A 15,503-nucleotide genomic window follows, 5' to 3' on the forward strand; every position below is an offset into this window, starting at 1 on the left:
ACATGGCCTGCCTGTTACAACGTCAGTTTACGAAACCAAATGAAGAAGCAACAAAAAAAAAAAGCCAAAAGCAGGTTGTCACCGGAACAAAACCCGGAGAAGAAAAGAGAGACACATTTGAGGCTAAATGGGAAAACATGACAGCCAGTCTTTTAACAGGAAATACAGTTAGTCAGAAATTACAAGAGACTATATCTCTCATGCTATGTCACAAGGTTTCAGAGAATGGCAAAAGATATGTGAAACTGGACTATTACACCTAGTGCATTGCTCTCTCACACTTTGCATAGCCATGCTATTAAACCTTATAACATGTGAATAATACTACTTATTTAACACCAAAAACCCAAAACAACTAACCTCCTACAAGCAACAAAAAATTTACTATACAATATACGTTAAGACCAAAGTGAGGGAGTCACATCCATGACATACATTACTTTCTGAGCTCGTAATAGAAATCTTAAATTGCTTAGAAGGCGACGAAATCCAAACGAGGACTATTCCCCGTGGCAGAGCAGAGCATAGCATAGTACCACTCCTTTAGCTAACATTCCCTAATCTTTTGAGACAGAAAATACGTTTTCCCCAGCGGAATCTAGTTAGTCATGACTTACAATAGATTTCCATCTCTCATGGCATGTGGCACAGGGTTTCAGAGAATGGCAAGAGTAACAACCTTGAGCATTGCTCTCTCACACTTTGCACAGGCATGTGAAGCTAGACTACTACATACTCTTCCTCTTCCAACGGCTCATCGCCCATCTTCTCTTTTGACTTTGCTGCTTCCTTCTCTATCGACTCCTTCCTTGATGATTTCTGCAAGTAAAAAAACACATGCCGAGTTCATGCATTGAATTTAATTTCAGTATCGTGCCAAATAGAAAACACTAACATAACACATCAGCAATGGCGCGATATAATTTTAATGGCGCATTTATCCGTTGGTCAGGAGAATTTCAGCATGGGGCGGCTGCATTTTAAATAACCGAATAGGCCATTGAGCTGATATGTTTTAGCTTGCTTATTTCAATGGAATTATAATGTTGCATTTTTCATTTGGTCAGGGGAATTTCAGCATGTTGGCGGCTGCATTTTTAAATAACCGGATAGGCCATTGAGCTGATCTTCCAATTCACTAAGTGAATAATCGCTCAAAAACAAGAAGTTGCAATGGTGAAATAGGCAAATTCCCCTGTAAAGCCCTTTTATCAGCTTGAGTATCACATCTTCTACAGTTCCTATTCAACTCTCCTAGAGTTAAAATTTATAACAGAACGCCAGTTTGCTTAGCTGACATATATGACATGACAATAGGGCATATATTTGCACAGAACATTAGTTCCAAATTAGCTACTCCATTAACAATTAAGCACACTACAATGGGAATTAAGCATACTACATTTAACATAAGACATACAATGGGGGCTTGAATTGATCAAAACATGCATACTGGCCAGACGAATTTACAAGAACAGGGATGGGAGGTCAAATCCCATCAACCATATTAGAGGTTGAGGTGCTGCTTACTTACCCAGGTATTATACTTCCTGCAGCCATCTACCACAAGTTCTACGGTCCTCAGTGCACTGCATAATTAATAGAGTTATCACCGCGGAGAAACATAGTTCAGACACGAAACGATATATCACCGGAAGTAGAATTGGTATGGGCTGGGCAAGAAACGAGGCTTTGAGGCCAATTTAGCACCCAGAATTTTGCTTACCAGTAGAGCAAGGGCCACCAATTCGCCTTCATCCAAACGCCCAGACTTTCGTTTCCCCTCCGAGTCGCGGAAGGCCAGTCCTGGTAGCCGCCGTGGCGGTACCTGTGGCGAACCGGATCCGGGGAGGAGGAGGAGGAGGCCCCGCCATACCTATCGCCACTCGAGGTCGAGGCCGAGGAGGAGCGGGACTTGCCGCCGCCGTACCCGAAGCGACTCCAAGCCGAGGAGGAGGGGGAGGGGGCGGTGCGGAGGTCATATTCGGCGCGGCGGGTGTCGTCGTAGAGGACGTGGTAGGCGTCGTAGGCCAGGCGGAAGCGGCGGGTGGCGGCGTCGGCGCGGGCGTGGCGGTCGGTGTCGTTGCCTAATCGACGGTACCTCGGAGGAGGGATCCTCACGAGGGGGAGAAGAAGTAGGGGCCATAGGGCGGAGTGCACACGGGACGGTGGTACGCGAGTTACCCAGCTTCGGAACACCTGCACGATGACGGGGCCTACTGCTGCTTGTCTGGAATTATCCGGGCGCTTTCGCGTTGTTACAATGAGTTGTGGTTGTGCCTCTAGGGCTCCCGGGATCCGGCTTATAAAGGCGCACGGATCTAGGGTTTACATGGAGAGTCCTAGCCGGATTACAGACAGCCTAACTACGGTACAATATCTTGCCGTGCACGTCACGGATCCGCCTTCCATATACGTCGTACTGGATCCGGGTTCCTCATGGGCCTCCATGGATCCGGGTTCCTCCTATGTCGGTACGGATCCGGCCTGCTGATCCTGGGCTGGACTTCTTCCTTCATGATCAACAGCAACTGGGCCGCCCGATGGGCCACATGCCTCATCACCGTCTGTGGGCCACCCGGGCTTGCCGGATCTGGGCACTGTCGATGGTACACCCATGAAGTATACCCACAACAGTAGCCCCCAGAGTTCTCCGGGTTTCCCCTGCAGTTTCCGCCATGCTGGTTCCTTAAGTCTCCGGCATCATCGGCAACGCGGAGAAACTTGAAGAGCTCCAACTTTGCATTTTCTTCTTTTTCCAACTTATAGCCGGAAAATGCTCCCACCCTGCGGGACTTCATCCATCGACATTCCAAAGAACATCTCCGGGTTACTCCCTGCACGAACGAGAACAAACTTATCCTTACGCAATTACCCGGAATCTTAAAAGACTCAAACGGTTCCGCCAATTCTGGCGCCACTTTCGCGCGATTTCCGCGGTAACTTATCTCTAGCCATTTTTACCGCTAGGGTTTGGGACACGTGTCACGCATCCAACGGTGCGACGCTTGCGTTCCGACCGCAGGATGCGGAACACGAATCTCATCCGCTCAGCCTATAAATATCCGCCGTCGAGCACTTTTACCCTCATTCACCCCCTTCTCAGCTCTCAGCCAGGCGCCGCCCACGAGCTCCTCTCCGCCGTGCCGGAATCTCGCCGGAACTTCGCCGGAGTCGCCTCGCCGCCGCACAGTGTTCGTCCAGTTCTTAACTTCGGCGAGCCACCGCGCGGAAACCTCGTCGCCGGCGACTCCGACCACCGCGGACTCCATCACGGTGAGCTCTCGAGCGTCGTTCTCGTGCCGTAGTTGGTAGGGGTAAACTTTGGGGAAGACGACATGGGATCCGACTAAAATTAGTTTCCGACAAACCATTTTCCTCAGATGTCTTCAACAACTCCGCCTCCAAGCTCGGAACCAATCATGGCGACGCCGATCTCCTCCGCTCCGCCTCCCTTCGCCCCAGTTAAGCTGGATCCTCCGAGGGATTCTGGCAAAGAAACTGAGGGGACCTCCGCTCACCCGGAAAAAACTTCCGAAGCGGGTCAAACGGCGCAGCAGACGGAGGAAGCTGCCAAGAAGTCAAAAGCTCGGAAGCGCGACTCCGAAGCTAAGGGAAAGTGGTGGCCCTGTGCCACCACCGAGATGGAGCTCAAGAACCTCGAGTCGGAGGGCTTTCTGCAACCCGGAAGCTGGAGGTCAGTTCCAGATGAACTTGCTCCGGCTCCGAAGGACAACGAGATGGTGCTGACGAAGGCACTGGTGGAGCGCGGATTTTCATTTCCGCCTTCGGATTTTTTCCTGGAGATACTGAAGACGTATGGACTCCAACCCCACAACATCTCTCCAAACAGCGTCCTCGCCATCACGCAACCACGTCGCCCTCTGCGAAGGCCATCTCCGGGTAACCCCCGAGATTTCTTTATTCCAATACTTTTTCTCTCGTCAAGAAGGAGAGGATCCGGCAATCTGCCGAACTCGCTACATGCGGATCCATCACTTTTATACTCCGCCCGGGCCGCGTCTACCCCCTACCGACCGCCACGAATCCGCGAGGTACCGGTCCGGGGGCTTCTTCTATCCGAAGGACGTCTCCGACCCGGCGAGCGAAAAGAAACTTCCGAGTTTTCAAGAACTGCCCTCCCACCGAGCTTCCGTCATGGACGCATCTGCCCCACTTCTCCGACTCGCCTCAACTAACCCGCGCCGTTAGGCGGATCCGCAAGCTCACGGAGGAGGGGCTGACAGGGGAAGGACTTAACCCTTTCCTGGTTCACCAAGCGGATCCAGCCGCTGCAAAACGAGGACCGCCCGATGTTTGAATACACGGGGCGCGATGATCCAATGCGCGCCACCAAGGATAATCTGTCCGCTGACGCCATCGACAAGAGGATCCGGGTTCTCCTCAAGATCTCACGTGAACTCCATGTTCACGTATGCAACAAGGATATCCATACAAATGGATCCGGAACCGCGGTACGTCGTCTTGACTTTGGTTTATTATTTTTCTTCGAACTTTTGGCTAAGTGTAACTTCGAACCAGCTCGAGGCGCTGGAGGAAAATCAACTCGGAACTCTTCTCCGAGTCCCATCCACCGGCCACGCGGATCCAGAGGCCACGTCAGAGGCGGAAGCTCCTGAAGCTTCACGTCCCGCGAAGAGGAAGAAACCAGCCCCTTCAAGCCCTTACGCGAAACGCCCCCGCGAGACACTCAGCATCGCGGCTACCCGGAAAGCCGAGGCGGAAAAGAAGCGCCTCGCGCTGATTAATACCAGCAACAAGGGGCAGCCTGCCATCCAACACTTTTTCAAGCCTTCCGGGTAAGCGTCTTCTTCCGAGACCCAAGTTCTGATTTAACACTTGCTCTTATATTTTTATGTTTTTCCCGAAGTTCCGAAGCCAGCCTCCCAAGGCCCCAAGGGTCAATAAGAAAAAGGCCAAGCCATCTCCGGCTTCATTTCCCATTACTCCCGAGGTTGGAGTTCCGCCAAAAGCTTCATCCACCTCCAAGCCGGATCCGAAGGACGTCATCGACCTTGACGACATTCCTGAAGATCCCGCTCACCAGGGCGACTCCGCCAAGGGAACCTCCTCACCCGTTCCTCCCTCTGATCAGCCGAAGTTCCGCTTTCGCGGGGCCTACCAATGAAGAACAAGAGCAGAAGGTCACGCTCCTCCAAGTTACCAATGCGCCCCGAGTCAGCCTCGAGCCAACTCCATCCCTCCAGAAGCTCACCCTCGCACAGCGTCACGCGGAAGTTTCCGCAATGCTGAACAAGGTATGGGGGAAGCCGGACGAGGAGACACGAGATCTCGCGGAACTGGAGAAAGATTTGAAAGATTTCTTCGCCAAGCACAAGGAAGTGCGGCAGGTAACACTAGCCCCCAAGCATTGGGTGATATAGCTCCGTGTGTATTATCCGATGCTTTCCCAGAATGTAATTTAGGCGGAAATTAAAAATTTTTATATCTCAAACTGAACTCCTCGCTAGCCCCCAAGATTTTAAATATCCGACTAACTCCCTCGCTGTCTCACGGACCACACGGAACCGCACGAAGATTTGCGCATCCATGTGCTTGAGCAGATCACGGAGATTGAGGGGCTGCGACAAAACGCGGAAAATAGCCAAAAGGCTATCCACCTGCTCGAGACCCGCCTTAAAGGTACAAAACCCGGGTATTTCACTTTTTGTGTTGTCATAGTTCATATTGCATAACATGCGCAACTTGACTGTCTCCGTAAGAAACTGCCAAGCATGCCTCGTTTGCCGAGCTTTCCGCCAAGGTCAAGGTGCTTGAGGCGGAGAACGAGTCCCTCAACAACTTCATGAAAGAATCCTCGAGCAAAGAGATTGAGGCAAGGAAAGAGCTCTCCGAGAAGCATGCCCGTGAGAAGGCGGAACTGATCGAGAAGCTGGAGAAAAGTCAAGGCCGCGCGCTCACCTTAATTTCCAAGAACAAAGCCCTGGAAGCGGAGGCGGAAGCCATTGACAAGCTTATCTTCCGTAAGCATTTTTCCACGTCGTTTGCTCCGACCAGCTTATATGTTCTCTCTGACGAGACTGAACCTCTTTCTTCCGCAGCAAGCCTTGGCCTTGAGTGGTCAAAGGATTCAAATCTGTCGAGGACGGAGGCATACGAGGAAGTGCGGATCTCAATCGATGCGTTGTTTAAAGCCTGCCGCGGAATCGCCACGGCCCTGTCGCTGAAGAAGGCCAAAACCACAGTCATTGATACAATGACCAAACTTATGCGACAGTGCCGGAGTTCATCAAGGACCGGCGTAAGTCTTCGGCGCGCGGAGCCGCCTCCTTAGTCCTAGCCACCGCAAGGCTTTCTTCCCGTCACTCAACATGGCGCAAGCTGCACGCGGAGCTCCCGAGAGTTCCGACATGAGCGCCCTCCTCGCGGAACCGAAGGCTATGAGGAGCTGTTTGTCGGGCGAGTGGATCACTCGTTCTGGTACAGCAAACACAATCTGCCCGAAGGTTTCTCCGATGCAGAGGAGGAAGCAGGCGAGCCAGAGTTTTATGGGGAAGGATCCGGGTCCAGCAACGAGCGCTCCGGAGAAAATTCTGGAAACGACTCTGAAGCCGGATCTGGTGGCAGCGACGACGGCTCCAGCTACCAGCAATCTGAAGAGGAGGACTCCGAGTAGAGCTCCTGTTTGAAAACAATGAAACCAGTTGTATCATTTTGGCCCCATTGAGGGTTTGTAATAAGACTTAAATTCTTAAGTAGCTAGGAACGAAACGATTGTGCATGGGGCGGAAACACTTATCCTGCTATCCGTTAAATATTATGTGCATGTTTCGTTTTGTGTTGGAAAGCAAGTGCTGATTTCGTTATTTTCCGGCTTGCTCGCTTGACCTTCCACGAGCCGGAAAACCGTAGCCGGAAACGCTTGCCGGCGGCGACGAAGCCCAATGGCGATCCGTCTATAACCGCGGAAACAAGCCCCCGAGCATAGGTGCCGGAAATCGCTACTAGGAATCCACGAGTTCGCAATGGATAACAACTTAATCGAGAAAACTTAAGCTTACGTCCTAAAGGACGATTTTGAAAATCACAACTTTCATACACGCCTAGGCGGAAATATCCAGCTCTGCGGTTTTAGTCGGAAAAAACATACATGATCTAAAATGAACAAGTAAAGGAGGTAAAAGACTCGAAGAGTGAACCATAAGCTTTATTTCATTGATCATGTATAACTATTACAGAGTTTGTAACTCGGAAAAATATGCTAAGTGTAGAAAGGACGTAGCTGTGCTATATTCCGGGGCGATCTGTTTCATCGTAGATGTCATCCGGATCCTCACGCTTGCGTTTCCGGCGCCAGTTAGCAGGTCTATCCCTCAGCTCGCGGAAATCGACAAGGTAGTACGATCCGTTATGAAGCACTTTGCTAACGACAAAGGGTCCTTCCCATGGAGATTGCAACTTATGGTCTTTCACTGTCGAAGGCGGAGGACCGGGTCTCCGGCCATGAAGGAGCGTTTCCGAACTCGACGACCGTGATAGCGTCGGAGCTTCTGGCCGGTAGATGGCGGAGCGCTGGTCAGCTAGGTTCCGAGCTTCTTCGATCGGGTCCACGGATAGTCTGTCCGGCCTCGTCAGCTGTTTCATCGTCATAGGCGGAAACTCGCGGTGAATCATGGATGATGTCGGAGGGAATGACGGCTTCGGATCCGTATACCGGGAAGAAAGGGGTAAACCCCGTTGACCTGTTAGGGGTAGTTCGCAAACTCCACGAACAGCGTCCGGTTCGTCGGCCCAAGCTCCGGCTGCTCTTCGCAGCGGTTCTTCGAGGCGTGGCTTGATTCCTGATAATATTAGACCGTTAGCTCTTTCGACTTGACCATTGGATTGTGGGTGAGCCACAGATGCAAGGTCCAATCGAATCCCCATTGTTTCACAGTAATCCTTCAATTCTCCCTGAGCGAAGTTTGTGCCATTATCTGTGATGATGCTGTGTGGGATGCCGAATCTCATTACGAGGCTGATGACAAATTTTAGTGCCGTAGCACCGTCGGCTTTTCTCACTGGCTTGGCCTCGATCCACTTGCTGAACTTGTCAACAGCGACCAGGAGGTATTCACAACCACCGGGAGATGATCTTTTTAACTTACCAACCATATCGAGCCCCGGACCGCAAATGGCCGGGTGATAGGTATGGTCTTCAGCTCTTGGGCTGGAGCGTTTGGTTGAGTAGCGTAGTACCGACAACCTCGGCGGGTCTTGACTATCTTATCAGCATCTTCTTTAGCCGTGAGCCAATAAAAGCCTAGCCGAAAAGCTTTTGCAACGAGTGACCCGGGAGCGGCATGGTGCCCGCAGTCCCTCGCGTGGATCTCTCTGAGGATTTCAATGCCATCTTGATTTGAGACGCATTTGAGAAATACCCCTGTTGCACTTCGTTTGTAGAGCTGTCCATCAACAATTGTGTAGGATCGTGCTCGTCTGATGATCTGGCGCGCGAGGACCTCGTCCTCCGGCAACTTCTGATCGATGAGGTAGTCCGAGAAAGGCTGTGTCCAAGCCGGAATGGTAGCTAATACCTCTTTAGCCGGAGACACTGCCACTTCTGGGTTTTCCGGGTTAGCGCCCTTCACAGAGGGTATCCGGAGATGCTCTAGGTAGATTCCGGGCGGAATTGGCTTTCTGCCGGATCCGAGCTTGGATAGCATATCTGCCGCTGCATTGTCGTCTCTTCTGACGTATTTGACTTCGTATCCGAGGAAGCTCTTGGCGATCTCGTCAACTTCGTCTCTGTAGGCCGCCATGACGGAATTTACGGCGTTCCGGAGTTCCGGCTACTTGCTGTGCCACCAGGTCGGAATCTCCGCAGCAAATGATGTGCTTGATCCCTAGTTCCTTAGCGATGCGCGATCCGTGTAGTAGAGCCTCGTATTCCGCCATGTTATTTGTAGCTTCGAAGTGGATCTGCGGAACATACTGCGGTTCTTCTCCGGTAGGGGACTTCGAGGTGACTCCGGCTCCTGAGCCTTGATGCTGCTTGGATCCGTCGAAGTGCATGACCCATGTTTCCGGTTCCGGCTCCAGACTTGCATCCGGAGCTTCTGTCCAATCTGCAACGAAATCTGCCAGGACTTGGGATTTTACCGCAGTCCTTGGCTTGTAAGCGATGTCGAAGGCGGATAATTCGATGCCCCACTTAGCTGTTCGTCCTGTTGCGTCAGCGTTGTTGAGAATTGTTGACAGCGGAGCTTTGCTCACAACCGCATCGGGTGCTCTTGGAAGTAGTGTCTCAGCTTCCGGCTGCCTAGGAAAACTCCATAAGCAAGCTTCTGAAAGTGAGGGTATCTTTGCTTTGATTCTGTCAGCACCTCGCTAATGTAGTAGACAGGTCTCTGTACGTCATATTCATGACCTTCTTCCTTTCGCTCCACCACTATGACGAGGCTGACGACCTTGTTGGTAGCCGCCAGATAAAGGAGCATTGGCTCTGACTCTACTGGGGCTGCCAAGATAGGTGGGGAGGTAAGTATTTCCTTCAACCCACGAAGAGCTGCGTCGGCTGCGTCGTCCCAGACAAATTTGTCTGTTTTCTTCAGCAGCTTGTACAGAGGTAGCGCCTTCTCGCCAAGACGGCTAACAAACCTGCTGATTGCTGCGACGCAACCAGTTAGCCGTTGCACATCTTTGAGACAAGTTGGTCGTTTGATGCACAGGATTGCCTTGATCTTTTCCGGGTTCACCTCAATGCCTCTGTGAGAGACTATGAAGCCAAGGAGTTTTCCGGCTGGCACGCCAAAGACGCACTTCAGCGGATTCAACATCATCTTGTACCTGCGGAGGTTGTTGAAGGTTTCTGTGAGGTCGCTGATCAAGTCGGATCCTTTCCGGGTCATGACCGCGATGTCGTCGACGTAAGCGTGCACGTTCCGGCCAATTTGGTCCTTCAAGCACCGCTGCATCGTACGCTGGTAAGTAGCACCTGCATTTTTCAAACCAAAAGGCATAGTAACATAGCAGTAAGTACCAAACGGGGTTATGAATGAAGTCGCCTTTTGGTCGGATTCCTTCATCCGGATCTGATGATACCCGGAATACGCATCAAGAAAACACAGAAGTTCCGCCCCTGCCGTCGAATCAATGACTTGGTCAATGCGCGGCAAGGGGAACGGATCCTTCGGGCAATGTTTGTTCAAGCCAGAGTAATCGATGCACATTCTTAGTATTTCAGTGTTCTTTTTGGGTACAAGGACGGGATTCGCGACCCAATCGGTGTGGATAACTTCTATTACAAAACCTGCTTCTAGTAACTTTGCTAGTTCCATTCCTATGGCGCGGCGCTTCTTATCTCCGAAGCGTCGCATAGCTTGCTTCACCGGTTTAGCCCCCGGATTTATGTTGAGGTAGTGCTCGGCGAGTTCCCTAGGTACTCCGGACATGTCGAAGGTTGCCATGCGAAGATATCCATGTTAGCGCGGAGGAACTCGACGAGCGCGCTTTCCTATTTGGGGTCCATGTTGGCTCCGACTGAAACCTGCTTGGAAGAGTCACCCGGAATAAGGTCATGCTTCTTGGTTTCTATCGCGGGCTTGAAGGAGGTTTTCTGCTCGGAGATTTGCTTCTTGGTGGTCTGCATCTCAGTCGGATCCACCGCGGCCCTGTAGCCTTTCAGCTCTTCTCCGGATATGACAGACTCTGCGAAGGCGGCTTCGCCCAACTCGCACTCATGAGCCTTCTTATAGTCTCCGGTTATGGTGATCATACCATTGGGACCCGGCATCTTGAGCTTGTTGTAGATATAGCACGCCCTTGCGTGAAACTTGTGGTAGGTGGGCCCGCCGAAGATGACATGGTAGGAGCTCTTGAAGGGCACAACTTCGAACGTGATCTTCTCCTCGCGGAAATTATGAACATCGCCGAAGGCCACGGGAAGTGTGATGCTGCCGAGGGAGTTCGCCTTCTTACCCGGAACCACGCCGTGAAACTCAGCTTGTGCCGTGTTTGAGCTGTTCCTTGGTGAGGTTCATCCGCTCCGAAGTCTCCAGGTACATGATGTTCAAGCTGGCTCCGCCATCCATGAGGCACTTGGAGAAGTCATACCCGTCTATGCGGGGACTCACAACCAAGGCGTAATATTCCTTTGGCACAGAGGCGGGATGATCCGCCCTGTCAAATGTGCACGGAACTTCCGACCACCTGACATACTGCGGCACAGCCGGAACTGTGGCGTTCAGGAACCGGGTAGCTGATTTTGCAGCGCGGACCGTGGGGGTTCCGAGGAAGGTGTGGTAAGCCCCCACGCTCTTCTTCTCGAAGGGGTTGGATTTTCCTGCGGTTCCGGCTTTGGGATCCGGCGAGTTATCATCCTCGTCCATCGCCTCGGAATCTGTCCTCCTCCTTGTCCTTGTTCTTGCCCTTGCCTCCTTTGCCGCGTGGGCGGTGCTTCCGGGCTCGCTTGTATCCCGCCTCCGGATCGTTCTTGAGGTCGTTGACCCACTTGCAGTTGCGGTTGGTATGAGTGGACTTCCCGTAGCCGGATCCAAGTGGGCCGGGCAGGGCATGTCTCTCGTACTCCTCGTAGGTTTGCGGAGCGCGGGATCCGCCGGCGGTGACCTCGGTGCCATGCTGCCGACTCCCCGCCGGCTCCGCCTCCACGGCCGCGTCCTCTTCCGCCTCCTGAACCTCCGCGTTGGAACGCCATGGCGACCATCTCGGATCCGCCACTCTTCTGGTCATCAGGGTTTTTGCGCTTGTGGCCGCTGTTGTTACCGTTATCACGGTTCTTCTTTTGCTGGTGCAGGGGGATTGCTGTAGCTGCGATATCACCGCCCGCGTCGTCATCGGCGGCAGTGTGATCACTGGCAATGGAGATCATCTCATCCAAGGTCAGTTTATTGGCGTTAGCCAAACATGTAAGCTTATGCCTCAGCAATCCTCCTCTCTGCAGTCCACCAATAAAGGCGTACATGGCAGTGGTGTGATCGACGTTTTCGCACTCGTTCCTCGCATGCCAACCATCGTGTGAGGAAGTTTCTTGAGGTTTCTCCCTTCTTCCGGATACAAGCTTGTAAGTCGCTTGCTGTGGCAGGTCTTTTGTAGGTGCCCCTGAAGTGTTTCTCAAAAGCGGTCTTCAGGTCGAACCAGCAAAAGATGGAGTTCTTCTCGAGGTCGCTGAGCCAGATCCGGGCTGGTCCTACAAGGTACAACTGGAGCATGCGGCAGGCGATGTTAGGGGTTCCTCCGGCGAAGGTTACTGCATTGTAGTAGTCCTCAATCCAGGTATCCGGCCTTTCGGTGCCATCATAATGCTTCGTATTTCCGGGTAGCTTGAGGGAGCTCCTTGGCTTTGGTTCCTCTCGAATCATTCTGCCAAAGCACTTCGGACCAATGTAGTCAGTTCTGTACTCGTTAAGGCGGTCCCGTGCGTCGCGTGAGCCGTGGGGGGACTTTGAGCGAGAGCGAGATCTCCGGCCATTGCCTCCGTCTCCACCTCCGCCGCCACCGCTAGGTGGTGGTGAGGGAGACCTGCGAGGTGGGCGGTCTGACTTCTTGCTTCCGCCATCTGAATCTCCGCGACCTTCCTGGTGCTGACTCCGGCTCCTGTGGCTGCCTTCGCCTTGGCGCTGGCTGCCCTGGTTATGCCGGCGGGGCTCCGGGTCACGGCTCCGACGAGGCTCTGGGTCGCGGCTCCTACGAGGTTCGGGATCGCGGTTCCGGCGAGGTTCCGGGCCCCGGTCTTCATTCCGACTCCTCCCGGGCTCGGGCTCACGAACATTGTTCTCGGTTCCGGCGAGGTTCCGGCGAGCGCTCCCTCGTTTCTGTTTCTTGGCAGCACGTTGTCGCGGATAACAATTGCACCGTGCCCTATGGGCCTGGTGTTTCCGGCTGGACTACGGCGGCGAGGGGGTCGCGGGTAACCGTTGGGCGGAGGAGAGGGGTTGCGGTATCTGTCTCGTCCGGAGTACATCGCATCCTTTCCCTTTCTTGGATCCGACGGAGGCGTCTGTGATGGGACGGGAATCGGATTTGGGTGTTCCCTGGCCCTCCTTCTGCGCTCTGAGGATCCGGTGTGTGATTCATCATCGGGATGCCGATCGGCGTGGGCGTCCTTCTGCGCGGTGGATACACAGTTATCCGGATTGGATTCCAACCTGCGCGAAGTATCTGCCTTGCTCTGCTGCTGCATTGCTGAAGCGACAAGCGTGCGGAGATGGTTGATATCAACTTCTTCGTCTTTCTTCTTCAGCAATTCCGCTGCTTTCAGCATGTTGTCCTTTGGAGTTTCCAGCAGGCCGGTGAACTCGCGGGCGTGTTGAAGGCTATCCTGCGAGGCGGAATTGCTTCTCTCGACAATACGATCAGCCTCCGCCTCGCGCGTAGGTCATCTTTACCTCCCACTCAGCCCTCATGCTCTTGACGTGCTCGAGTGTGTTAGTAATCTCGCGGTCCTGTCTGTCGAAGTTTTCCAGCCAGGCGGCATGATCTGCCCTTCCTATCTTTAATGCAGCTTCGGCGTCGGCGAGCCTCTTGGCTGTGGCCAGCATCTCCTTTCTGGCGGTTTCTAGAGCCTCCAGATCTGCGGCGTGGCCCGGAGTTATAGGTGTGTTGAGAACTGCTCGCGCGGCCACCTCTTCTGCTGACAGGATTTCCTCCGAAGGAGAATCCCTTTGGGGTCGCACCCGAGACATTGGGGATCCTTGTTGAGATGGCTCAGATTGGCTAACTTGGTCTCCAGATCCGGTTTGTCCCAGCGCTGCTACCGTTGCGAGAACCTGCTTCGGCTGGGCGGAGTTGACTTCAGGCTGATCGCCGAGACCATACTCCTCCAACTTGCGCACGAAGTCATCAGATTCCATGGACGGAGTGTCTCCGGAAATTGGGCTCGGATTGCCCAAGATCGACTCTTCGACCGGAGCTTCGCTTTCCGACAGGCTGAGCCTCGATCCGGATCTGCGTTGTTTTCCGGTGCCTCTTCCTCGCTCGGGACCAGCTCCGACTTCATGAGGGGCGGTTCCGGCGGTATGGGCCAAGAAGTGTACGAAGTGACACCTTTGCTTCTCTAACACCTCGGGAGACCCGGGCGGATCCGCATTGGTCTTCCACCTTTGTTTCCTCGCTCGGGGCGGATTGGGTGGGCTTTGATTTTTCCGGATCTAAGGCGGAATCTTCGCTAGGAAGTTCCAGCGTCTCAGATCGGATCTTCGCGACTCGCGTCCTCGCTCAGCGGCGGTCGCGTCGGCGCTACTTACCGAGTGGGTTTCCATCGGAATCGACGGTTTCCCCGATGAAGATGTGTATGCCGCCAACAGGGACGATGGAGAGCTTGATGGGGTCGGTTTTAGCCGGAATCCAACACTCATCCGGAGGGACGATCGGCAGATTTCCGGCGTAAAGGACACGCCCCACAGCGATGGAGTCGTCGTAGCTTCCCATGGCGGAACCCTCCCGGCTCCGGCCTCCAGACGCCGCAGGCCCCACGGTGGGCGCCAACTGCCGTTGCCTAATCGACGGTACCTCGGAGGAGGGATCCTCACGAGGGGGAGAAGAAGTAGGGGCCATAGGGCGGAGTGCACACGGGACGGTGGTACGCGAGTTACCCAGATTCGGAACACCTGCACGATGACAGGGCCTACTGCTGCTTGTCCGGAATTATCCGGGGCGCTTTCGCGTTGTTACAATGAGTTGTGGTTGTGCCTCTAGGGCTCCCGGGATCCGGCTTATAAAGGCGCACGGATCTAGGGTTTACATGGAGAGTCCTAGCCGGATTACGTACATGCCTAACTACGGTACAATATCTTGCCGTGCACGTCACGGATCCGCCTTCCATATACGTCGTATCGGATCCGGGTTCCTCATGGGCCTCCATGGATCCGGGTTCCTCCTATGTCGGTACGGATCCGGCCTGCCGATCCTGGGCTGGACTTCTTCCTTCATGATCAACGAGCAATCGGGCCGCCCGATGGGCCACATGCCTCATCACCGTCTGTGGGCCACCCGGGCTTGCCGGATCTGGGCACTGTCGATGGTACACCCATGAAGTATACCCACAACAGTCGGGGTGGTGGAGGAGGGCGAGGCGGGAGAAGGCGGCCTTGACCTGGGCCTTGCTGGCGTCTCGCCGGAGCCCCAGCGTCTTGTAGTGGTCGGACTCGGACTTGCCCATCGCCGGTGAGGTGGCGAACCGGCGTTCCCCCCACTCCAAGTCCAAGATCGGGGCCAAGGTTTTGTGACGGTTCAGAGAGTAGGGCCTTGTTAACGGGAACGATTAAATTGTTTTTGAGGGTGGGTCTCGCAGCAGGAGAACGATACGGAAGTTATCTGCGGCTGTACAAACGCGTGACGGCGCCGTGGCTAACTCCAACAGCACACCCCAACAAGCTCCAACATTTTTGTTTCTTCCAAATTAGCCACTTTCCTGCTATGTTTTGAAAATATGTCGGGACTAAAGATCAATTTTAATAAAAACAAAGCGGTTGTCACGGGGTTGATGACACGGAGAAGCTAAGGGTAGCCAACTCGCTCAACTG

General features: G+C 53.6%; 1 protein-coding gene across 1 annotated transcript; it reads right to left on the reverse strand.

Annotated features, from left to right (window-relative positions):
- Window positions 1–659: 659 nt before the first annotated feature.
- Window positions 660–15,139, reverse strand: LOC124663269 (chaperone protein dnaJ 72-like). Its single transcript, XM_047200995.1, has 4 exons — window positions 15,028–15,139; window positions 1,727–2,087; window positions 1,535–1,589; window positions 660–819 (listed from the first exon to the last, which is right to left on the reverse strand). Exons 1-4 carry the CDS (start codon window positions 15,137–15,139, stop codon window positions 721–723), a joined length of 627 nt encoding a protein of 208 aa, XP_047056951.1. The 3' UTR covers window positions 660–720.
- Between the last annotated feature and the right edge of the window lie 364 nt (window positions 15,140–15,503).

The sequence above is a fragment of the Lolium rigidum genome, chromosome 6 (assembly GCF_022539505.1).
Source record: "Lolium rigidum isolate FL_2022 chromosome 6, APGP_CSIRO_Lrig_0.1, whole genome shotgun sequence".
NCBI classification, from domain to species: Eukaryota; Viridiplantae; Streptophyta; class Magnoliopsida; order Poales; family Poaceae; genus Lolium; species Lolium rigidum.